The sequence below is a fragment of the Brachyistius frenatus genome, unplaced genomic scaffold (assembly GCF_029030835.1).
Source record: "Brachyistius frenatus isolate BFR_SWC_R1_liver_20210118 unplaced genomic scaffold, ASM2903083v1 Contig_34, whole genome shotgun sequence".
NCBI lineage: Eukaryota > Metazoa > Chordata > Actinopteri > Embiotocidae > Brachyistius > Brachyistius frenatus.
This window is the reverse complement of record NW_027210633.1, coordinates 564,752-590,718: the sequence shown is the minus strand read 5'-3', so window position 1 is coordinate 590,718 and position 25,967 is coordinate 564,752. Positions and strand designations below refer to the sequence as shown.

The following is a 25,967-nucleotide window of genomic DNA, read 5'->3' as shown; positions in this document are numbered from 1 at the left end:
AACATAAAACATCCAACAGGACTGCAGATAGGAGACAGAGGGCAGAATGGTAACAGTCAAGTCGCTGACGTTGTTGCTGCATGCAAAAGGCGAATAAGAAAAAGGCATCAAGCTCAAATGAATTCAAATGTAATATCTCTTTAAGTGTCAGTACAGATCCAGAGGGAATGCATCTTCAGCAGCACTGTCCAAAGTTTCTGGTCTAATTATTTCATCTTCAAATCGCTGGACAAACTCAAGATATAAATGTGGAACGCTCATGTTTATTCCTCCATAAAGAGGGGGAGGCAGCTCAGCCATTTACTCATGTAAAATTAATGTCAAAGAAAGCGACGGGATGTTATGGCTGCACGTGTTTGCCTCACACTTGAAAGGCCATTCCACACTTCGCTCTGGAGCCCACAGTGTCAAATAGGATAAGAAATGTGTGAGAACATTAAACATGAATGCTTTCCTAATAACAAGAAGCCCTGAGTTTAAAAAAAAAAAAGTAAGAGAAAAGAATTTCTGCATCCTTGCGCATTTTTACCTCCGGACAGGATAAGTAGGCCAAGCTTCATTTTGTGTTATTTTGTCGAGCACACATTGAATTTACTTAATGAGATCACACTTCCAGACTAGAAAGCGTACTCGGGTGCTTTTTACACAAATCTGTCTGTGCTTATTTAAACTAATAAGTGCTTTCACACCCTCAGCATTAACTCATTCAGTTTACGATAGTAAAACGACAGTCAATCTGCCGTACGCAGGTCACACTGATTAAAATGCTCGAGGATGGGTGAGCTCAACCACACGGACTTTAACAGATGATTTGACCTCCATTCGGCTTGTTTTGATGGTTGTTACTCAGTGCAGCCAAACTTGAAATATTCACTCCAATTTAAAAACATCTTTTATTGCAGCTTTTTTTTTTCTCTCTCTCACTTAGAACGAGCTGCCCTGATCACACCGAGGGGAACCACAATCCATCCACAACATTTTCATCCAGGTGGGGTGGGGGGAGGAGAAAGACAATCACACAAGTTTGATGGTAGCAGGAAGATGAGAGTGATTTCTCCTGAAGAGAAAACAAACAAACAAAAAAAAAAAACAATTGCCAGCAGATACAAATTCCAAATATGAAAAATATTTCAGCGACATGATTAAGTTTACATTGATCCTCTCATTTGGTTTGCGTGACCAGTTGCGTCTTCAAGAATGTGGCAATGACTGCCAGAGTTCAATCTGCACATGAGCCTCCGCCAGATTAATCCTCGTGGATGTTGAACAGCTTGGCCACTTCATTCAGATCTGCATGCTCCTCTCCATCCTTGATGATCTACATATAACATAAGAAACAGGTTACTATACCCAAATTTTAAACTTCACAGTGACAAATCAAATGGGGAGTTCGTACCTTTCTTGCGATGGGCATTCTGTTGAATACGTTCCACAGGATGATGCCCACCACCACTTTATCTCTCAGGTAGAAGATGACTCCCTTTCCGTATTCGTCTTTGTGGTTGACGGGGAGAGCAGGTGTTACAGAGGCCACGGGGCTCATGGCCGTGTCCTCCGTCTCGCTTTCTGAGCGGATCCCGGTACCTGTGACACATTTAATAACAGAGGCTCAATTTGACCCTTTAATCCTCAAAATCCCCGTTTTATTTTTAAGTTTTAAGTGAACAGCCCTACCTGACTTCTCCGTAGCAGCTCTAGGTGTATCATTGGCAGTGGCTTTGGCAAACACTCCTACTGTTGGTAGGCTGCTGTCAACGATCCCGATTGCCTCGTAGCCTACATCAGGACCCAGGTCACTCCTGGGGGGAAAAAAAAACATGAGGTAACTTTGTCTCCACCGACTTCTGTGACCTTTCATGTTACAACTTCCTATATTTCAGACAAATGGCTTTCCTACATTGTAATGATTGCATTTGGAGGTCAGATAATACATACTGAAACTAGAAATATAAATTATTATGTGCCCAGAAGTGTCAGCTACATTTCGTGAGCTAAATTTTCTTCATGCCTGTTGGAAATAGTTTTGCTGAAGTTCATCCTCCAACGTGAAGAACAACAGCTGTCAGCTTTTTTTTTTTAACTTCACAGTCAAAACAGCTTCCCAGACAGAGTATATATGTTTGTGTGCCTTATCATATCAGACACAAATTATTATTCAATGTAGAGTATTTTATATTCATCCTAAACCTTAAAAAATTTCTTATGGGCTCTTTAAGGTTTTGGAGAAATCAGAATTAACTGTGAACATTTTCAAAATCATTTACAGTCACGCATCATCAACAAAGGTGAGTTCACATATGTACATTTTATATGTAGCATTTGATCAAAAAAATGAACTCGATATAATACAACTTCTCAGGACGTTCAGCCTTTGATTTTAAACTAAGAGCTTTCGATGAGGAGTGAGATGGAATATGAAATATGTTTTTTTTTAACAACTTTAAAAATAGACTTGACGAAGTGAAACAAACTAAAAGACAACTGCTGCTGCTGCTGCTGAGTAAAGATTCGCTGCTGTGAGTCCTTTTAGTCATTTCTCATTACGATGGGACGTTTCCATTGACCTTCATTCATAGAAGCAGCAACATATTGTTCGACTGTATCGGCTGGTGTGTCTGTTTGTGTCTGGTTTGTCTATTTTTTGGGACTGCAGTCAACCCATGTAGTCAGCAGTGTGTCACATTTCACCAGCTGCTGGCAACATGCAATCCCAGCATTCATCTGGGCAGTGAGAGCTGCGATCCACACTGTAGTTAGTTTTTTAGAAACGTCCTCAAAATATGTGGAAGTAAGTAATGTTTAAAAGAGTTATAGACTTTTTTTTTTTTAAAGCCCATAATAAATTTAGTGTCTGAGTAGTACAGTCCTTTCCTGACAGCCTCTATCTTAATGTCCTCTAAAGGCATTTTAAATATTTTAGACTTAATGGTATTCAAGACTTCAAAGCGATCATGCATGTTCATCAGACTTGTAAAAGGATTACATCCAAGTCATTTGTACGTGCTGCCCCACTGCTCACTTATTTAAATGTATTCTTTGAATGTGCACCTGTGTGATCAACAATTCAGGAGGGCTCTCGCTCTCTCAAATATTTCCCTTTCATTTCCACTTCAAACCCGCTTCGTGGCTAGCGGCCAGCGCTCTCATTTGGAAAACAGGTTTAGAAAAGGTGACCCGTGAAAACCACGCGTTCGCTTTACGAGTGGGAAGTAGTCTAATACCCACCAGAACATAGACTGATGCCAGTAGGGTTTGCTGGCTCCGCTCATGTTCTCTCCTGCTAGTCGGCCGCTCACGACGGCGTGATCGTGGTGCTCCACCCGTCTGCGGCCGAGTCTGATGTCGTAGAAACAAGCAGCATCTCCGGCCTGAATCGAAACGGAGGGAATAGAAGACGCGTTGTGTTGATGGCAATATGTAACTCGAAATTGTATTTTTATGTAAATAAAAGACTAAACTCAAAACAGGAGAGCAGACAACGCTGCACTAAATTTTAACAGTGTATGGGCCTGAAGAGGTCACTGTAATTAAAGATAAGACTGAAAATATCAAAAGATGCAACATTAGGAAGGTAGTTACTTTATTAATCCCCGAGGGGAAATTTTTTTCGCTACAGCAGCATACAGGAAGCAATAAGACAATAATAGAAAAGCAGTAAAATAGCAGTACAAAATATTAAATATAAATATAAAATGCACAGTATATACAGTACAGTATATATCTATATATATTATTATAGATTTATTATAGATTATCATTTATCATACACTTTACCTCCCAATAACCTATATTTAACCTTAATATTTGTTTTTCAATTTAAACAGCGTGCATTTGACTACTGTGACCAACCTTCATTAAAAGTTGGTGGTAAAAAGGTGTGACATTGGTCAAATAGTAAAATAAGGCATATGAGTCGTAGCATTAGAAGGCACCTCCATTACAGTTAATCTACTCATCATGTTTATCAGTTTTTGCAAAGGGATAAGATTTAGTTATCTCACAAGGTTAAACTAATGATAGCTTTACTGCCACAGCCAGTAAAAATGTATGTATCCAAAAGTATGAATGCTCAGTTCAGTACAGTAAATGTACAGCAGCAGAGGCCACAATAGTCACTATTTTTGCAAGAATGACCATCGACCAATCAGATTCTGATCATAATCATGTGATTTTCTATCACAGCTTGTCTGGATCAAGTGTGCTATTGTTTCTGGAATACCTCAACTACCATTTGAACATTAACTTACCACCCAAATATTGGACCTGGCCTGCAGCTCTGCATTGACCCGAAAGCCACCAAAGTCAGAGTCCACCTCCAGACCTGCTGACTTAGCAAGGTCAACGTTTGGCTCCAGGCCGACTGCTGCAACGATGTGATCGGTTGTTACCTGGAACGTGAAGCACATAATAATCAGTAACTAAAGAGTGTCCTCATTTCCAGATTTAGTCCACGTTTCTGCAGGAATGTGAACCTACCGATCGGCCGTCCTTCAGCTGGATTTCTAACTTGTCATCTTTGCAAGTGACAGATTTCACCAACGCTTCAGAGATGATTTTTACACCCTCTAGAAAGACAAAGACATTATATTATTGTATTTTGTTTTTTAAAAAAGAAAAAATATATATATAAGGAAAACTTCTTTTCCAACTGATTGTATGAAGTGAAGTTGGACATGAACCTCTCTTGACTTTTTCTGTTGTCCAGTTGCTCAGATACTCAGGCAGCACTTTCCCCATGTTGCCCTTCTCCGGGAACATCTGTACGACCTCCAGGTCGGACTCGGCAGCTAAAAAAAAAAGAGGAGGAGGATGAGAGACAACTGAGCAGCAACAAGTTCATTCTGTTGAACATGAGTATCATCATCTATTCTGTTGCTTCCGCAGCATGTCAAGTCTTACATCTCCTGCCCAGGGCACAGGCCAGCTCGCTGCCCAGGAAGCCGCCGCCGATGATCGTGATCGACTTGATGCTTCTGGAGACCTTATCCAGTTCTTTGAAGTCCTCAACCTGTGGAGGAAAACAGATTTTTAGATGGAATTACAATTTTAATGTGATAGTGATATAGTAGACAGTTATACATAAAACAGATGTATATAATGTGATGACGTTTTTTAGAGGGATTGTAATGATATGAATAACAAAATAAATATTCATAGAACATTTCCACACCTTAATTCTTTATTTAACAGCTCCAACGTACTGTGTCTGTCAGACATTCTCAAACTGAAACAATGCTATCGCCCCCTTGTGGCCAAACACTGACCTTGCGGAACAAAGTTGTCTTCTTCATCACCTCCTCTCCTGCTCTCTCAATGACCTGTAGATTTCTTGGCACACCACCTGAAGACAAGAGTTCAAATTAGCTTCCGTTATGTTTAAGCCACATGCAGTAATAAAAACAAAAAAAACATTTTAAGACAACTTACCTGTGGCGATCAAACACTTGTCGTATGAAATCTCGCTGTCATCGTCCAGTTTCACTTTGTTTCCTCTCACGTCCATGTGCACCACCTACGATGGATTAAATGCATCGCCTGTTGATTTACTTATCACCATGAATTATAGACACAAGGATTTACCTTTTGCAGATGTGTCATTATAGTCATACGGTCAAAATGTGTCATGAATATTTTATCCAATTATTATCATGTACTATATACAGTGATGAGGTCAGCACACTGCAGTGGTTGGCTGAAAGAGACAAACAAACCTTTTTGCCGGTAAGAACAGCCACGCCTCCATTTTCTGCACGATCCAATTCTTCTGGATTCACGTAGAATGACGACGGCTGGAAGTAGATACTGAAACATCAAAACAAAAGTATTAAAACCGCTGAACATTATTATTATGAAAAAAGCTTCTTACAATGTTAACATAATGTCTGCTTAAATGTTACAACTTCACATAGCACACATTGTAGTGGTATGACAACACCAGGCAGTAAAAGACAAAATGAGGAAGTGGTGCAAGTTTTGAATTGCCTTATCTTTGCTTTAGTAGTTAGGGCTCGTTAGGGTTCCTCCCTTGGTCATGCTGCTGCAGGCCTAGGCTGCTCCATTTATTTAATTATAGATGTGTTTTGTTTTTCTTTTTCTTGGTGACAGTGTTGCCTGGTGATTTTACACTTGAAATCAAATCAAATCGAGTTTGTAGCAAATACTGTAAGAAAGGGAATTTATTGAGTTCAGTCAGCGCCGTTAAAATTAGCAAAGATGTCAATCTGGACAGACAAAATACCAGCAGTGGAAGCTCTAATTTTTTAATAATAAAAGATAAGAAATATCACAGGACAGGACAGTCTGACACCACTGGGGACAGACAGATGTGGAGACAAAATAGTCTGAAAGTCTAAGAGACAGTAGGAACTCAAGGGATTAATGTTGGATCAGCTAAAAGCCTTTAAGAGGAGTTTAAACCCACCTTCTCTCTTTTCCGTTCCACTGTTTGAAACGCAGTGTCTCCGTCACACTGGGATCATCGGAGAACCACAGCTCTTTAGAAAGAGGTGGTCTCATGTATGGAAGGTCTAGCTCATCAGTCACGATCAGTACCTGGTAGCAAACATTTTAAAAGGCATTAACACAGGTAATGATGATAGATGCAGTACATAAGAAAAGAAAAGAAAAAAAAACACTGGGTGGATAATGAACGGCATTTAGGGTGAATACAGAAGCTTTACTGACCCTGGCACCGGGGTCTCTGGCTCGAATTGACCGGGCAGCGGCGAAAGAGGCGGTACCTCCACCGATAAGGAGGTAGGGGGCGTGTGAGGGCACCTTGAGAGAGGCAGGGGTGGAGTCCACTGCTGGAGTTTGTATGAGAGAGCCACAGCAAGCAAAGAAGAGAGCAAGAGGGAGAGAGAGAGAGAGAGAGAGAGAGAGAGAGAGAGAGAGAGAGAGAGAGAGAGAGAGAGAGGGGCAAAAAGCAAAAGACAGGAGAGACAGTTAGGGCATGACCTCATACTAATACACCTGGAGGGAGTAAATGAACCTGATAAATGAAGGAAGTTTCCACATCAGTGAGATTAACCTTTATCGTTACAAGAACCCAAAGAAAAAGACGTGAACAGGCAGGGAGAAGAGCTGTAATAAAAAACATAACGTGAAAAAGGTGTTGGAAATTAACGTTATCAATACGGGAAAGAGTAATGTGACGTGTCTGCCCACTTTCCCGCTCCAACCGAAGCTGGACGTAAAGGTCTTACCACTCTCCGCCACAACTTCAGGCTGAGGCTCGGGTGACTCTGCCGCGGCGGGTTCTGCTGCGGCTGCAGGTTCTGTTAGTATAACCGGATCATTTCACAGTCAAAATGAGACAAAAAGAAAAAAAAGCCTTCACATGCGTGTTCCTGGTTCCATGCACAGGTCTGACTGAGTGCTTACCACTCTCTACAACCGGTGCAGGTGGAGGCTCTGTGAGCTCTGCTGGGGACGGCTCGGAGGGCGGAGACGCTTCTGGTGGTACAGTGGGCAAAGTTACATGATAACCTCTGATGTGCGCTAAAACTAACATGTGAACTCAATCTTTAACCAAGCTGAAGCCTGTGTTTACTACACAGACTCAGCCTGGATGGAAAAAGGAGCTGTGGAACTAGCGCAGGAATTGTGGGAATTGTAGGCTAAATAGAATGAAAGTATCCCTCTTCACAGATCTTACCCTCCTCTACTACAGGTGCAGCAGGTGGTGCTGCTGCCTCTTCTGGTGCTGCTTCGACCGCAGGCTCATCTGCTGTTGAGGAAATCCACAGCGTGGGTTTAAACTAGACTCTTAAGATATCATTGAAGGGAGGAGCGATCATCAGGATCCATGCACTTTTTCAGCTTTACCCCGGGAATATTCTGCAGAGCATTCACACTAACATGTCGACAACTGGAAGCTGCCCAAGGTGTGGTTACATTTTACAGTGATGAACATATTGTACACCACGTTAGAGCAGAAAATATTACTGCAGTTACATTTGACTGAAAGTAGGACTGACCCCAAATAGTTGACGGGGAATTAATCAATCACTAAGAAAAGTCTTAATTGACCAAGTTTTCATGAGTCATCTAATCGCTGGAAGTAAAAAACCTCAGAGACATTATAAACATTCGTTACCAGCCGACTTTTCCTCTTTTGAAAAGACCTGGCGGTGGCGTAGGTCCTTGATGTGAGATGTGACTCTCGTATGAGAAGTAACGTTAGCAGTACATAGCAGCCGTCACTATCAGGTGCTTGCTGACAGCAGTGATCAAGTTGCCATAATCAAACATTAAGTGTCTAAATAAGCCCAAATTTTAGTCTGACAGTTATCCAAATGTGCAGCGTGTTCACTGGCCCACAAAAGAAAACGCAGGCCGGCTCCTGTAAAGTTACGTCGATATCTGCAGAGCTACTTCGGACCGCAAAGGCAAGGTACCAAACACACGCTCAAACTCACACACACACTGCAGGTTCTCTTATGTCCTGGGTGTCGATCTATTTGTAGTCTGGAGTCAGACGCTATTCAACGAATATACAACATACTGTGTTGAAATAATCAAAATGTTCAGTTGTCTGGTTGTTCCGACACGTCCAGAGTCATTTCTGCCTCTGTCGTTAGCAAGCAGCTTCGGTTCATGGGTTTGCTTGTTTGCTCATCTTCTACAATATTCTCATTGCATTCTCTGTCAGCCCTGGAACTTAAATTGTTTTCTGATGCCACAAAAACGATATTTTTGAATAATTAAATTGATATTATAAACATGCAATGACTGGTCGACTACTCGCTTGAACTGGCGATCATTGCTCGAGTCACAGATTCTTAAGTCGGGATCAGCCCTGACAGAAATATTACCAAGGACCTGAGTGTGCAGGTGTTTAAATTAGAAACTCCCACACTAAAGGGCAGCTGCCAGTCATAAACATTATCACCACATTACAGTTAAGGGTAAGAAACATGAGGACTATCCCAAAACAGAGTTACACAATGTATGACAGTCACAGAAAATGTCAGGCGGGACGGGTTCAGTTTTATCTTGCAAATATGAGAGCACATGAGCCGACATATTTGTAACATACAGACAAGTCAAACAAATGCTGTGACCCGCAATAAAAACACAAACATGTACAGCTCAGAATGGAGGTGTGTGAGTATGTGTACGTTTCCACAAGCTGCAGTGAAAATGAAAGGGGTTCATTTCCGAGGTTGCAGAACACCGACTTAATGAAATCCAGCAGAGCACAATGAGAAGGAAACATGCAACACTAACTACGAAAAGATGAAGGAAAAATGAACACATGAACTCTTTAACCCGTGGATATAGATAACAGTCACACATACAACACAATACAGGTATAGGATATCCATGGGACCTCCAGTATACAACAAGTCATCACCATAAAACTGTGTTTCAACACATGGACAGATGTGTTTTACAGCAGGCTTCTTTTTTTTTTTTGCACTGACCTGATTTCACCAGAAGGTGTCACTATTTCTAATAACGACCTTCTCTTTAAAGTGCAGCATGCGTACAAAGTCTAATAGCAATCCTTATTCCACATCCAGTGTGCTTTAAAGTTGACTTTTTGGCTCAAAGAGACTCGTGTATACAGGAGGGCAAACATGAATGTGTGGATTTAGAAAAGTAAGCAGACAACCTGGAGGCGGTGCAGTCGTTTCACTGGGAGCTGCAGCTTCAGCCTCCGGGGACAAAACTTCTTCCTCGGGGGCCGGAGGGCTCGGCTCCTCTGGTGAAGGTGCTGCTTCTGGTTCTGGCTCAGAGACGGCTGAGAGAGAAATAAACAGAGCAATCAAACATGGACTCTATGACATTATCACCTTTGACTGATATACAACATAAAATAAGTACAAATTAAGAACAAGTTTTTTTTGGTGATGGTCACAAGTGATTTAAAGCAAACTACCACTAATTCAAGTGGTTTTAAATGCGGTTTGTTTTGAAGTCTGAAAATCTGCTGTTTAAAGAGGAAGCTAAACTAGGTGCTGCAGACTCAGCTGATTTAAAGTCTCCTTTTAGAACAAATAATCTTCAACTAGGATTTTAAAAAAACGTCTTTTTTTTTTTTGTTTAATCACAAGCATGCCACTGCAGATATCATACGAGCACCGTTCTTAAGAGGTTTGTAGCTCCTGCACAAGGACTCTTGTTCGAGCGTGTCACGGTTAATATTTACTAGCTTTTAAGTTTTTAGCAAAGGTGGAGTCTTTAACTGCAATAAAACATTATATCTACTCCGACGTGACAAAGAAATCACTTACCCTCCGTTTCAGCCACCTCTGCAGCTAAAAAAAAAATCAAAATCAAAAAGTTAAAATCTTAACAAAGAGAAGATATCTTGACACTTGTTCATACTATTGAAAATTTGTAATCACAGTAATCAGTCCATAAAGATTGCTCACCGGGAGGCTCTGACTGGATGGGTGCTGGTTCTTCTGTGGCTGTTTTAGATGACCTGCTTGCAATTTCTGTAATACGTTCCTGATACCTTTGTTGGTCTCCCTTTACAGTTAGGTAAGCCTGTAAAAACAAGAAAATGCACGGCATTTAGTCACGGCCAGTTCAACTAAATGAAACTGTAAGAAACTGTCCAAATCTGCCAATCAGATCGAGTGTTGACTTTCAGACGTGAATATGAGCAAACAAGCGCTATGGGAATTTCTGGATAAAACCTAACAAAGTGATATGAGAGGTGTTTTTTTCAGGCTAAAATTCATTCTGCAGGATGAGTAAATGACTCCAAATATGATGTCAGAGTCTTAAAGAACTATATTTAGAAGCAGCGCTGTAACAGATGGTGTGGTCCTCACGGAGCCCTGATGTCAACATCAAAGCTGCTTTTGGACTTTTTAATCATTTTAATATCCGTTAGATGAAGTACCACATTTTTTAGTGTCTGCACATCAGGAACTGAGGACCATCGTTGTTTCTAAAACAGCATTTTGGGGGACTTTTTAGCTCCTACTTTCAGGCAGGTACTCTTGAGGGACGTAAATGTTCATTGATTGGTCGAACTCATGAGCCAATTAGAACGGGCACCGATTTAAAGGAAAAGTGCGGTCACATCAAATGTCATTGCATTTCATTTTTGTCTGTTTGCTGCACTTTGAATGGAGTTGATTGTTAAACAAAAAACACTCACGACAATAATTTCATCAAAAACATGCTCACTTGACTTCAACTTTTGTAAAGTGCTGTATTGTATGTTGACTCACATATGTCAGGCCACCAATGCAGGCTGCTCCAACCATGAGGGCGTACTTGACGTTATCAGCGCCTCCTCCTGCTGGCCCGGTGGACATGTGAGCCGCCGGTACGCATGTTGGTATTCTGCCATTGTTCAATCCTGAAAACAATGTGACACAAATTTAAAAAACCTAGAATGATCAAAGCTGAATCACTTTTAATAATGCTCAAAAATATTACCCAAACAGAGGTTAAATATATAACGTCTCCTGTATGGTGCAGCGGGGTAAGACGAAAGCTGGTTTATTTATGATGACTGGAGATTCCCTCCAACATTTACTTTTGTTGCTCAAGTTTATTAGGTTGCAGCTGCCTGACTGACAATGCTACTAAATTATGTGATAAATATGTATTCATAGTTCCAGAATCGCTCTATTGGAATCAGAATCGCTTTATTGGCCGCGTATGTTGACAAAAACAAGGAATTAGACTTGTTCACTCTCAGCATCCAAAAAACAAAACAGACAGACATAAATAGACACGTAAAACATATAGACATATTTACAGGATAGAAATGAATGATTATATACATATATACGCCTAATTTTCCAACCAATAACATATCATTTTTCGATTTGGCACCGGATATATTAGTTAAAAAAAAGGTGCCTGCAGTTAATGCCTTGTGAAACCAGCCAGCAGTAATGTATTTTGGCAACTGTGCGTGACAAGTGAAAGGACACGTTGTTGTTGAAGATCACTTGATAAAAGACAAACAAATACAAAAAGGTCGAAAGCACTCGCCTGCTTGGGTCTGTTTAATATATTGAATGTACCAGAGGATGTTGACGATGAAGAAAAAAAAGTCTGAGAGTAAACATATGCGGACATGCAAGGTCACATTAAACTTCTACATTTCAGTAAAAAAATATATATATATATTAAGGGACACTTATGTGCCATACTGATGTGTGCACAAACATCTTTGTGCATGTACATCTGGTTAATTAGAAACAACACACACACACACAATGTGAGTTGGGTTTAGAAAAATGAATCCTCAAAATGGCTCTAACAATATGTATTACATCATCAGCATTGTGCAGCCTTTAGGTAACTATGCAGAGGGGCTGTGAGTTGTGTCCGTGATCCTCCTTCTCTGTGTAACGGGAGGAGGAGGAGGAGGAGGAGGACAAACAAACCCTCGTCATCCAGGTCGATGTCGGCCTGTGTGAACACGGTCAACTCTCGACGGGTCACACGGCGTGTCAGAAACACGCTGCAAGAGCGTCACTGAATCCAGGCGCGTCACTGTGAACCCGAGTTGGGGGGCTTCACGACGAGCTTCACGTTTTAGTTGCAGCAGGAAACGACGACGAACAATAAAGTTTAATCCGACTTGTTATTTAGTTGTTGTTTGTTTTTTTCAAAAGTCGGTTAGGCAACCTTAACGTTTGCTAATTAGCTCGGTTAGCTTTCCAACAACCACCACGAAGGTCGAACTCATTTATACAAGTTAACCAAACTCAATGTTTGGTTTCATAAATTAACACCTTTATTTTTTAATGTAACGTGTACTTGGACCGAAGCCAGCTGTCCGACGAGTTACTGAAACGAGTTCCTCACCTGCTCTTCTCGCACTCTGCCGGCACACGGCTGATGAGGGTCTAGCTAGAGGCGCAAGCTTCCTCCACACAGACCGACATGTCAGCATCGTGGCTTCAGCTCCGCTGGGACGGCTCCCGCTTTACCGGCCGGCTTGTCGGTGCACGAAACCACCAGCTAAAGTTCCCCGTTAACCGTGGTCGTCCTTTACAGCCAGCGAGCACCGACGGGTTTAGCAGCACCGCCAAGGCCAGACACAGGTCACACGTTTCAGAGGAGTGATGGGTAATGTAAAAACAAAGACTCTTGGGTGAGGAAGATGTTTCACCGCCAACGAAACTAAGTGAGGTTACGCGTTGAGAAGAAAGATGGCGTCGTCTCGTAGCCGCTGGCAGATGTGAATTTGAGCTGCGGGAAATGTTTAAGCTTTCTTAACACCGGATTAGTTATCATGCTTGTGCCACAGCGGAACATAACGCGTTTTAATACTATAACTGCCAGCTTACGTAGTTAAAAAAATGTATGTAATTGCAGTTCTCAGTTTTATATCTGATGCTGTTACGCCACGTGGTCGCTGTTTCGAGCTCTTTCTTTCAAGGCTCTTTGGTAACTGCCGTAAATCCCGTTCTTGTTCTGCACGTTGTTTCTGCAGATCAATGCATCTGCTGTGCGCTGCTGCCCCCTACCGGCGGTTCAAAATACAGGTCAAGAATCGGTTTTCACAGCCAGTCAAAAAGGAAGGACACGTGAACAGCTGGTATGAGGGCAACAAGAGAAGAATCGTCCATAATAATGAGGTTGTATATTCATAAAACCCATGAAAATACTGGAAACAACAGGGATTTATTAAATATATGTCACCCAAAATACACGACGTAAAAAAAAAATGCACGAAAAACTGTTCATGGCCAAAGGTGTCCATGGATTAGAAAATGTAAATGACGAAAATAACGAAATGAACACTTGGATATTAAATATATGTCACCCAAAATACACGACGTAAAAAAAAATACACGAAAAACTGTTCATGGCCAAAGGTGTCCATGGATTAGAAAATGTAAATGACGAAAATAACGAAATGAACACTTGAATATATTGCATTGTAGCGTTATTCAAATGTCAACGTATTTTATATAAATTGTGTGGGATATACAAATCTTCGTTAAGTTTTTACTGAGTCATAAATCGTCCAGTGGCAGATTAAACAACAGCATAAAATATATCGGTGTTTGTCGCCCTCTGGTGGTTGCTCAAAAAACCTCGAACAGACCAGATTGAGTTTGTTTGGCAAAAAAAAAGTTAAAAGAGAACGTGCCTCACAGGATGAAAGATAGTGTCATGAAAAACAAGTCCCTTAATTGTGTGTGTGTGTGTGTGTGTGTCACAGTAACACGAGTGTCGGATGTGTTTTATGATTTATTTGATCAAGTGACCGATAGCGATGTTAAAGTTAGGAATTAAGTGCCTGTCTAATACAGTACAACTATAACTGTAAATCACTGCTACCAGTACCACTGCTGCCAACTACAGTATTACTATGACTCTTACTGTTGCACTACCACTGCTATTATTTTTCTCCACTACTGCCAGTCCTCCACTATTTGATGTTTAAGTATAAATCATGAAACATTACCAGACAAAATGTATAGCCTACGAATGAGTCTGTCATGTTCCTCGATGGGCCTTTACACACACAAGTCATAAACAACAACACAATAGCGTTACCATAGAGCAAGCATCAGATAGCCCTGACAGGTCCCCCCCATGTGACTGACCACCTCACAGGAACCTGCCGGGTTATTTAGGCATTTATGGACAATTGTTGCAAATTAAAAGTTTTGTCAGCTTCCTAAACAAAACTGAAATCGTACAGTTATTATTGTCTCTTCAGAAGCTGCTCGTGGCAACGAAGTTAAGATTATAGCTGTGAAAAATGGTCTCCGATGAGGTCTGTCAGTTTGCTGTTGCCTCCTTTCTTACCTGTTTTCCCAAATGTAAAGAGGGGAATCTACCGTTAGACTGAGATATTGAATATTTTTTAAAACCTGCTCAGTGATTTATTTTATTAGCTTTTAAGGTTAAGCACTGGGAGAAAAAGTCAGCTGCCACATTATGGCTGAAATAACACTTCTATTCTTAATATTATGTCTTTAGACAGATTATTCTGAGTGCTCGTAGGCTCCTAATCCTTTTTCAGTTTACCTTTAAACATGAAGGAAAGCAGCAGGTTGACATTTTAAAAACCCACTTCTTATTCCCAGCAGAGCTCAGGAACCACGTTTAAAAAAAGGAATGCAAAAAAAAAAGCCAAATGGAATCAGTAATGTCTTCATCATCAACCTCACAAGAGCATGTGATGCTGTATGTTATCCATCAAGTGAGTCAATGCTTCAAATCTGCCAGCTCACATTGTGTGTAGTATTTCTCTCTCGGTTTACTCCTCCTCAGGCCTCCTCAGGCCAACAGCTCCATCCACTGAACACAGACCTCTCTCTTCATCTCTCCCTCCCTCTCTCTCTCTCTCTCTCTCTCTCTCTCTCTCTCTCTCTCTCTCTCTCTCTCTCTCTCTCTTTCTCTGTCAGTGTGATCAATTTCTTTACTTCCTCCTTTTGGAGTGGCTGAGCTGAATACCAGAACACAGGATATGCTTCGCAGTGCTCTCAGTTTCACAGCAGCAGCGGCGGCGGCGGACGTGAGGACGACACTGCAGTGAAGATGAGTGCCGGGGATGTGGTCTGCACCGGCTGGCTCATTAAATCCCCTCCGGAGAAAAAACTGAAGAGATTTGTGAGTAGGAGTACACGTCGGTCACTTGTCTGCGTCCTCTGCCGGGCGGAGGGACGCCTGCTCTGCGCTGCTGAGGCTTGTGTTGGTGTGCGCGACTGAGTGTTATGATGTGGAATGAAGATTTTGAGACACATTACATAAAAGCTTTTTGTTAAACTGAGCTGCAATTCAGACCCCCTTTCGTGTCATCTTCCTCATTTCTACAATAACGCCGTACTTTTGTGTGTGTGTGTGTGTGTGTGTGTGTGTGTGTGTGTGTGTGTGTGTGTGTGTGTGTGTGTGTGTGTGTGTGTGTGTGTGTGTGTGTGTGTGTGTGTGAGTGATGGCTGGTGGAAGCACTTCACAGTTATAACAGTAATGTATTATGATGATGATAATAATAATAATAATAATAAAGCGCTAACAGCAGATGTACTTGGAGGCTGCCTCCCACAGCACGTATACTGTATATAATTACAAAAACAGCATCCAGTCCTTCTCTGTTTTGCGGTGTTGGGGTCATGTGATAATGCTGGGTTGGCCACTCGCTCTGCTCCGTGTGTGTGTGTGTGTGTGTGTGTGTGATGAGCGTGTGTATTGTGAAACATGGGAAGTAATGTCAGAGGCAGTCAGACACTTAAGCAGAAATAGTTGGGCTTGTTGATGGCTGTTTGCACTTCCTCTGTTCGAACGGCGGAGGTGGAGAGGGCCATTTGTCAACAGCGGTGTGAGGAAAGGGTGGGTGGAGGTGTGTGCGTGTGTTGATGCAGATGGGAGTTCGTAGCGGGAAATAGAAACTTGTTTCGGCATGTTATGCAAATCCCGTTGATGATGTGTTTTTTTTTTTTTTTTTTTTGTGTTTTTTTTTGGACGGACAGTTGTAAATCCAGGTGGACTATTCGTCTCAGTCAAATGTCACAGATGACCAAATGAAAATTGGAATTTTCTTGGTCAAAACGATCTGTTTACGTCGTTTCTGCTGTGCTGCACAGAGGTGTTTGTTTAGTTGTTGTGTTGGTAAAAAAAAAAAAAAAAAAATTAAATCACACTTCTGACGTGGAGTTCTGTCAACATTGCATTTCATTTTTCCTCCATAAATGTACATTTAACGGTTTTCTGCAGGTAACAGTCCACTGAAGTAGGACCTTACTCACAAGTGCTTCTATTTTGTTTATTTTTGTTTTTTTCTGAGGTATACAATGTGTCATATAGGTATACTGTTTATTAATGGGGACATTTCAATAGAAATATTAACAACTGTCTTAATCCAGTCATTTTGTTTCTTTGTTTTAACATACAAGCGCATTTAAATTCCACCAAAACACAAAAGAAACAGGAAAATAATAAAATCTTACAAACGATTTAATTAATATTAGACATGTATCATACTCAGCATTGTTTGATAGTACAGTTGCCATTTTAGGACTGTTGAGGGTAGAATTTAAAACTTCACGTGTTTATTAATGAACACAGTTTACCTGCCATGATGAGGGCTCGAGTACAGGTGTATTAATACTACAATTAAAAATGTCTGAGTTCAATTTCATTGCATGAGTTTCGAGGTCTTGGCTTACTGGGACAGACACACTATTTTACATATAAACCTAAGCTTGAGTCTGAATGTTATTTTTTTACCTTGACAACATTTACTCCCCCCCAAAATAATTCCGATTCATGGTCAGTTTACTCAGGAGATTGCTCAGCTGTCGACATCACTGACCACCTGTTATCATATGACCCAAGTTTTATACAGAGGTCACATGACGGCAGACAGTAAGCTAGCTCCATTTGATGAGACAGACCTTGAGAAAGGTCTTGAAAAACCTTGTTTGTATAGGCTTATTTCTGAGTTTTAAATCAGTGTTTTTATTTAACTATCATATCCACAGTCTTAAAAATATAGGCCTTATCTCGCAGTTAATATTAAGAAAACCTTGGAAGTCTACTTTAATAATAATAATTTAAAAAAAACAAGTATAAAAAGGTGCACTTTCAGAACTGCTGTTTATTAACTTGTATTTTAGGTTTCCAAAAAGACAAAGTGTACAGTATATACTGATCCGTTTTTACCGCCATGCGGCAGATACACGATCACTTCATAGCTCAAAAAACCTTTCACGTTCAGAACATCGAGGAACAAATTTGGCTTCTGTCTACTTACGGTTTCCTCTCAAACTCGCCTGTGTTGTTGGCAGTAAATGTGGCGTGTCTAACCATTTCCTGGTATCAACATAGAAATTACCAACTGACTTGTGCAGGAGCAGATTACCCAAATGCAGCAAAAGCAAAAAGATTTTCACACCACAATCATACCACGGGGTTATATACCCAACAGCTCACACGAAGCCACAAAACCAAGTGTGAAATGATAGAATCTTCACAACCACCTTCAATATACGTATTCATTCTTTTTAATCCTTTCTATTTTTAATAATGTGACACCTTCATGACTGCGATGGCAGTCTGTGCATTGAGGGCTCTGGTGCTACTTACAAGTAGATCCTTGGAGCGAAAGATACCGCAGTATTCTGTGTAAAGCGGTGACCAAGTATAAATACTTCTCTCGTTAGGTTAGACATTTTCTGCTGAATACAGCGAACTTCCTCTTCTCTTTACTTCTGGGAAATTGGAGTTGAGGTTCCGCTTACTGACCATAACAAAAGCACAAAAAAAAAAAAAAACAGAGTTTAAAGTTGCGAGGTTAGCTGTTGTTGAGCAGGAGCTGTGACCAAATTCTCATGACTGATCATGACTAATAAAAAAGTGGTTTTGGGTGAAAGGTGAGACATTACAGTTGGAATTATGCATCACTGCTTAAAATGTGAGGTTTAAAGTGAAATGTATAACGCCATGAAAATGTGTTTGTTTCCAATGCAGGCGTGGAGGAAACGCTGGTTTGTCCTTCGAAGAGGTCGCATGAGCGGGAACCCCGATGTGCTGGAATACTACCAAAGCAAGAACTCCAAAAAGCCAATCCGCACCATTGACTTGAAAGAGTGTGAGGTGGAAATGCTGGACGGGCAGCTGCGGATACAGCGAGACTTCCATGGGAAGCATCTCTTTGTGGTGAAAACGTCATCTCGCATTTTCTACCTGGTGGCCAAAACTGAGGAGGAGATGAACAACTGGATCAGCAGAATCAGTCAAATCTGCCAGTTTGGGAGCCTGGAGGATGCAGGTAAACACATCTGATTATTTTATTTTCTGTTTGAACTGTGGCCGTGTTGAAGCTACACCTGGAAAGAGTTTTAGTTCCAAAATACACCTGTCTGATTGAAAAGCACAGCGTTATAGTGGATTGCACCCCAGTGGTAAAAAAGAAAGTGGTGTTACTTTTCCCAACACAGGAAGTGGCCAACTGAAAAGCAAACTTTATAATGTTAGCTCAAACTGGTTATTCAGCATCCTTGGTTAGTTAGGTCTCAAAACTGAAGCAGTGTGTTGGAGCCAAACAGACTCCATATACCACCTTCCCACCTTGTGTATAACACTTATGGTTTTGAGTCAGAGCCTATTTTATGTATCTTTATTTGTTATTGAATGTTCCAAAAATACATGTTTTATTGCAAATAAATTTGATTTCTACCCAACATTAAGGCGCATTTAATTTTGTTGTTTTATTCCTAAAAGGTACCAAGGAAAAAGACTTGCTGGGAAACGGCAATTTGTTTGTCCTGTGACTTTGCTCCTTCTCATTTTATGATAATTTCTGTTGAAATTGTCACGTCAGCGGTTCAGCCGGTTAAGCTAAAAGTGTTTGTATGTGTGTGCGCACGACCGTGCGATTGTATTTAGGGTACTTAAGGTTCGGGGTTACGCACAAGAAAAACATTTGCACCGGGGTCAACTACAATAATGTTACGCTGTCGCCTCAAACATAAAGTTGCAGTTTACTGATGATTTAAAATGATTTTTTTTTTGTGTTCAAATCCTCAAGTTTCCAATTATAACTTGCAGAAAACATGTCCAAAGTGCAGTTTTAACTTTGAAACTATAAATATGCAGTACCCACAGTTACTGAAAACTCAAGGCGGGCACACTTTGTTCACATAAGTACCACAAGGACACCAGTTTCTGCCAAATTCTTTGAAAACCTATGCACAAAACTTCATTACAAAACAAAGCAAACAATATTTAGCTTTATTTTCAGTGAAGTGGAATGACGTAAACGGCAATCCATTCGAATGGTTAGTGCTTCTGATGGATTTTAAAAAACATTGGATAAGCTGAAAAAGTCAAAAAAAATGTTTTAACATGACGTGCTGGCTACAAAGCTGCGGTCCTTTCAGCTTCGACAAACTCGGCTGATAAATTTATCTCGAACTGAGCTCCTAAACCCACACACCGTCACATGTCACCAAATGGTGTTAACCACCATTTGATGATGATAATATTTGGTCTTCTTTCACAGAAGCAGCAGCAACAACAACAAGGAAATGTTGCCCTATTTAAAAAAAAAAATGTCAGCGCAGGTTTGTTTCACACAACTGTGGAATGGAAATAAATTCTGATGAATGCTGCAGCCATGCTTTGTGCATTAATGACTGGACAACAAACTGTGGCCCCACATCTCATCAGTAAACTGAGTGTTGTCTGTGGACAGACGATGTTCCTCACACTTAAAAATGTTACGTGCTAGTTGTCACACAGACTAATGCTGCTGCTGTATAAGATGTATCAGATAACAGCAGATCAACAGGGAGCTGTGGACTTAACATCACAGTCAAACCAGCAGATAAATAGTGACATTTTTGTATCACGTCCATGTTTTGGGGTTCAATTACATTTATATTTGGATATCATCAAGCCCTACTTTTTATTGCCTTTAATTTCTATGTTCAGAATCTATCACTATAATCTACTGCCAGGGTGATGCTGTTTTGATCTTTGCTTCAGTGTTTCTTCAAATGAAAGCATAATGGATATTTTGTGAGGCTTGCGTCTGTTAGAGCACTGTCATCTGCATGAAGGAGATAAAGTAACGGCACAAAGATATGCTGCCCTGGATGCTGCCGTAAACTGTGCACGCTCAAAAAAAACGCTTCAATCCAGGGTTTTATAGCCGCAGTAAATCCTGCCTCGATCTCAGGACTTCTGTGAAACAGTACCTCATAAGTTTTGTAAAGGCATTTAAAAGGTTGTTCTGCACCCACAAGAGATCATAAACATCTATGAAAGGTTGCAAATATTTCATGAGAAGACGCAGAGTTCTTTGGATATTTTTTTAACACATGCCTCTGCAGGGACGGCCTTGATTCGGTGGCCTTGAGTGAAATGGAATGAGACAAATTTCTGTACGAGGGCCAAACTGACTCAAAGAAAGAGAGAACATATAAACAAAAGAGGGAACAGGGCTCACGTGTGTCTACTTTAAACGTGCATGAAAAAACTCAACCCGCTCCATTTACAATATATGTAAAGTGAGTACAGGCTGGAGGAATAGGTGTGTTTGTCTGTAGTGTGGACGCTCTAAGTTGCCTTTGGTGTCTGCATTGCAGTTTTCTTGTCACTCCTTAATGGTTTCAACATTTCACAAATGACTTTCTCTCTGCTTGTTCCCAACAGAGAGCTCAGAAGACGGCTTTCCTCACACTCCCACCTCCCTTCAGCTGTCACCTGACAGCTCTGACCGAGCGTCTGTAGCAAGCCAACCAGATTCCAGTCATCCACTGGACTACCTCTTTCTCTCACAGTGTGAGACGGGGATTGCAAGTCGGTATGTACAATCTGTGAAACCTTTGACACAAGTCGGGGTGATAACAACAGTTTATGTTTAACAAATAGCAATGTTTTCATTTTTTTTCCATATCTGTAGACATGACAGCTTTTCAAACTCGGAGATCTCTCTGGAGCAGAGGTTATCAGACGATGTGGTGAAGGACATCTGCACTGATTCCTCTGCATCCTCCATCTCCCATCCCAGTCCCAGTCCGTCTCTTTTCCCCCATGGAAGGTTGACCAACCCTCCCTTCAGCGCTCCGTGCATCTCCATAGCTCTGCCGTCATCCTCCTCCTCTCCACTACGTCCCTGTGCCACAAGTGTTTTCCAGTTTGACAAACCGTATACGTCGTCATTCGAGGCGGCGGGCGACAGGCTAACACCTCCTCCACTGCCACCCAAGCCTAATCACCTGTCAGAGCAGCTGAACGATGAAGGAGCTCACAGGCCGAGGGCAATGAGTGCGCGGCATTTCTCAAGCAACGCTGCATTATTTTCCCGGAGGACCTCTTTGTCGTGCTTGGACCATTTCAGAATAGGTAAATCCAAAATATGAAACCATCCCATTGCATAGTAAGCAGCGGGAGCTGATGTAGCTGCAAATGATGCAAAATGAAACCTTGTGCTATTATGATAAAGATGAATATTGATTGATATCTAAGACAGCTGACTGTAATAGTTCAGAAAGTAAACTAATGTCATTTTACAATAATCCAATCTTTTCTTCTTCTTTTTTTTAGGAAATGCTGACAGCAGATTGATGAGGAGCAGGAGGCAAAGTATTAATTTGGTAAGAGGATCATCAGCTGCAGAAAACAAAAACATTTAAATTTTGACATGTTTCCTTCTTGTCCAGGGCCTCTACGGAAGCTTGAACCATTTGTGGGTTAGCTTAGCTTAGTTTAGCACAAAACCTAGAAACAGGGGTAAACTGCTCGCCTGGCATTATCCAAATGTAATCAAATCTGCCAACCTGCACATTTAAAATTCACTAATTAACATGATATATATTTTGTCAATATAAAGATAGATCTAGCTGTACTAGAATGACCTACATGTGGTGCACTTGTCTGACTTTGTGATGCTTTGTCTTTCGGCAGCCTTGTTTAAATACCACACAAGTTCAAAGCTACCAGGATGAGTCATATGTCCCCATGGCTTCCCCTTCTCCTTCGGTTACCACTGTCGAATGTGATGGTTACATCCCCATGAGCCCCAGGACATTCAGCTTCCTCACTACCAGCTGCAGCGTGGAGTCCTCCTCGTCTCTCAACCCGCTAGTGTGTCAACCTGGAGATCTCGCACCACCTCCAATTCACCGGCACCTCAAACCTCGCTTGAGGAGAGGTGAGAGTCGTTGCCAGGCCTGACTGGCTCACGTTTAATGTTCAGCATTGTGGGAGATTGAAAATTATGATGATTTTGATCCATATGCTCCCACACTGTCACATTGCTAATTCATGGGCTACTGACAGTGCAGGTTTCATGTAGAGGTCTCCTCTGAACTGGCCTTTTCGTGCCACGTCACAGAGTTACAACCAATCCAATACCTTTGTCCTTTCCTGGTCCACAGCTCGGCCCCCACCTCTTGACTTGAGAGGCCTTTCTACGATCACAGAATGTCCTACTCATCTTCCTTTGAGCAGAGCATTGACCGAGTCATGGTGAGAAGAAAGTCTCTTAATCCAAACACCATCTTTGTGTTTTGACCACATGGATTTGAGCTGAATTCACATTAGTGAAATTATTTTTTACCTCTGAATTTTCTGTATTTTTCTATTGAAAAATTTTAAATATAGACTTTTGGCTCTGTGCCTACCATAAATAACTCAAATGTATATTTTATCAATTGTTTATTTTAGCATTAATAACCGAGATTTAGATATTTAGAAGTGATAGCAGTTTCAGGTTATGTGCTTTGTTATGAAACTTCCCTTTTATATACTATTAGATCCAATTAAATCTCAGCATTTACCTTTACATTCAGAGGTAAATCAAATTGTAACTTCGGTTTGAAATATACTTCTCAAATATTTTTCTGTCGTGTTTTTTTTTTTTTTTTTTCCTATTTCTTTGCTTAGAGTTTCAAGGTTGCTTGATGATCTGACTTAAATTCTTAATGTTTGTTTTACTTATGGTTTAATGGCAGCTTTTTGGTGAAATGTCCACCTCTTGAAAGGAGAGTGGAGAACGGGGACATATCAAGAGATGAAGTCACAAGCTGCTCTGCAATGGTAACCTTTCTATTCAGTGAAATTATTTTTTTTCAAACATTGCAGTGTATAGTGTTTAGCCTGTCACTCAAACATGTAATTTTAATAATATTATTATTTGTATTGGTATTAGAGTCTAATAGAAGCCTATCCTTAACTTTATTTTTCTGTGTTTAATTGAATGTACCATAAATATGTTGTGAGGCGTCACCTGATGTCACTGAAGTGGCATCAAAAGAAGCTGAATTTAATTTTCTCATCCTTAGTTAAGACTTTGACATTATTGATAATAGTTGATCATTGAAAGAAGCTCTAAAGATGTGTGGCTCATTAAATCAGCTCTCCTTTTCACCCCAGCTTTGTCATGTAACTTGTATCAACATTAATCTTTCACTTACCAACTGGTTCTAAATAATTTTTTAAAATATGTAATCTGTTGGGTAATGTGTCATTATATTCTGATGATAGTGTGGTGTTGGCCACATTTGTGTTTGAATTTATCATCTATTCAAGTGTATTAATATCTATAACCTGTGCAGAAATCAATGAAGCACTGTTGATTTTAACTAGCAGTTTGTAGGCAGCATTATCTGGATATTTTTAGACTTTAGAAGTACAGAACACTTGAAACAAAATCACTCTCTTAGAAATGCAGAACCATTTGTGAGTGTAAAAATGTGCTCAAACCTCAGCTATGAATGTGGGAGTGGAAAGTGACTATTTCTAAAACATTATTCTCAGCTACCTGAAAGTGCACATTTGTAACAAGTTTGATGTCTCAATTTTCCCAGATAAAGCTTCGAGAAAAAGCACATTAGTCATGAACTGTGTCTCTGGGGGGGAGAAAAAGTAGATTCTTCTGTATTCTTAAACTCAGTCTCTCTCTTCTATTTAGTGAAGTATTTAATGTAAATGAGAAATCAGTGAAGTGGACGTTTGGCTCAAAACTATATGGTTTACTAATGTACTGATGTATCTCTAGAATTGATTTTTCTCATCTTTTTAACTTACAACAGCAATGTTTCAGCAAGGTCTTCATCTATTTCTTTGTCTGACAGGAATCAAGGCAACAGTTCTCTCTCACCTTTGATGGAGCACTTCAGCCCTGGGCGAGAAACTCAAACCTTGACTATTTGTCACTGGATTTCAATTCTGCATCTCCCTCTCCTGTGCAAAAGGTATGTTTTGATTAGATGAATGACAGATATGAACTGGTTTATCATTTAATTCATGTAGGGGATGCAAAAATTGTGTTATTATATCTGAAGTATTTATTTCCTTTGTGCCCAACACTTGCAATAAGAAATGCATGAGCCAACCATAAGATCCTTAAGATTTGTACAAGATTTGTACAGTCCACTCAGCAGAATCAGGAGTTTAAGTGCATCAGATGAAGCAGAAACTGTTCGAAAAATTTCCAACACTGGATCACTGTCTCCTGACCTCTCTCTCTGTGTCAAGCAGAAGCCCTTTCTGTCTGATGAGTACAGAGTGGATTACGTGAAGGTGGATGAGAAGAAGACTCAGGCACTTCTAAACACCAAGATGGAGTGGACAGATGTGCGGCAGTCAAAAACATGACTGGAAAATACATGATGAAGAAAATCAGGAACACTCGGGTTCAAGAAGACCAACAATAAAAACCAGCAGCAAGGCGGCACACATGAATACGACCAAAAACTAAATAAAAGCACTTTGAACAGTAACTGAAATAAAATTACAAGAGTAATTACACAATTCTTTTGCTTAGAGGAAACACAAAATTGCACTGGTGAAACTAAGTTACGTTTCTGGAGAGCTGAACTGTAAATACTGCCTGATCATGCACTATTCAGTCATTTTTTATGTAGCATAAGGTTTTACCAATTTTTGGAAAAGGGCATCACGTTGCTTGATTGTAAAAAAAAAGAGTATATATGTATGACAATATAACTGTAAAGAAGGTTTTTTTTAATGATAAACATGCTTTTTTTTATTTGTCTCTCCCATTATGTGTCATGAACCTGAATGATCCATCCTGAGTGTTTGCCTTCTTCTAAAAATCCCACATCTGATTGTATGAGTTCATAAAGGACATAAAATTACAAACTGCTGGAATACAATGAACAAAATACCTAAGTCTGACTCCATTCACTTCAAATTGGTGTTTGTGAAAATGCAGATTTTACTGATGCAGAGATTTAATAAACTCAGAAGACAGATTTATCTTAGAAAGAGAATATAGCTGGATAACCTTTTGTCATTTTGGTTGCCGACAGCAATGCTTTGGCAGCACTGGAACCTGAACTTTGGTTGAACATCTGTCCAATTATTCCCAACACCATCCAGCTCCATATGAAAAAGACCACACCTCATTCGTGTCCTTTCCTACTGAGAACAAATATAAATACAAGGAACCAAACAGTTTGGATGACGGACAGATAGACAGATAGATAGGTTGCTTTGTTTAGAATTAATATATTAATGCAAATAATTCGCCTATATTTTATTTAGTGTGC

General features: G+C 40.5%; 2 protein-coding genes across 6 annotated transcripts; one reads left to right on the top strand and one right to left on the bottom strand.

Moving 5' to 3' along the window:
- Window positions 1–113: 113 nt before the first annotated feature.
- Window positions 114–12,880, bottom strand: aifm1 (apoptosis inducing factor mitochondrion associated 1). 3 transcript variants are annotated; one of them, XM_069700529.1, is made up of 21 exons: window positions 12,793–12,880; window positions 11,196–11,326; window positions 10,383–10,500; window positions 10,242–10,265; window positions 9,620–9,748; window positions 7,658–7,729; window positions 7,384–7,455; window positions 7,206–7,277; window positions 6,685–6,803; window positions 6,422–6,552; window positions 5,712–5,802; window positions 5,428–5,512; window positions 5,265–5,341; window positions 4,900–5,008; window positions 4,680–4,787; window positions 4,477–4,565; window positions 4,248–4,388; window positions 3,226–3,368; window positions 1,675–1,799; window positions 1,397–1,584; window positions 114–1,318 (listed from the first exon to the last, which is right to left on the bottom strand). In XM_069700529.1, the coding sequence occupies exons 1-21, from the start codon at window positions 12,878–12,880 to the stop codon at window positions 1,247–1,249; spliced, it is 2,184 nt and encodes a 727-aa protein (XP_069556630.1). In that variant the 3' UTR covers window positions 114–1,246. The 3 variants fall into 3 exon arrangements, with proteins under 3 accessions (XP_069556630.1, XP_069556631.1, XP_069556632.1); XM_069700530.1 differs by lacking the exons at window positions 7,206–7,277; window positions 7,384–7,455; XM_069700531.1 differs by lacking the exons at window positions 7,206–7,277; window positions 7,384–7,455; window positions 7,658–7,729.
- A 125-nt stretch (window positions 12,881–13,005) lies between these two features.
- Window positions 13,006–25,587, top strand: gab3 (GRB2 associated binding protein 3). 3 transcript variants are annotated; one of them, XM_069700533.1, is made up of 12 exons: window positions 13,006–13,056; window positions 13,424–13,568; window positions 15,354–15,558; window positions 18,415–18,715; window positions 21,103–21,253; window positions 21,353–21,795; window positions 21,997–22,046; window positions 22,357–22,603; window positions 22,830–22,920; window positions 23,406–23,490; window positions 24,528–24,647; window positions 24,934–25,587. In XM_069700533.1, exons 3-12 carry the CDS (start codon window positions 15,487–15,489, stop codon window positions 25,048–25,050), a joined length of 1,677 nt encoding a protein of 558 aa, XP_069556634.1. In that variant the 5' UTR covers window positions 13,006–13,056; window positions 13,424–13,568; window positions 15,354–15,486; the 3' UTR covers window positions 25,051–25,587. The 3 variants fall into 3 exon arrangements, with proteins under 3 accessions (XP_069556634.1, XP_069556633.1, XP_069556635.1); XM_069700532.1 differs by lacking the exon at window positions 13,006–13,056 and having other exon boundaries at window positions 13,067–13,528; XM_069700534.1 differs by lacking the exons at window positions 13,006–13,056; window positions 13,424–13,568 and adding an exon at window positions 14,467–15,148.
- The last annotated feature ends 380 nt before the right edge of the window (window positions 25,588–25,967 follow it).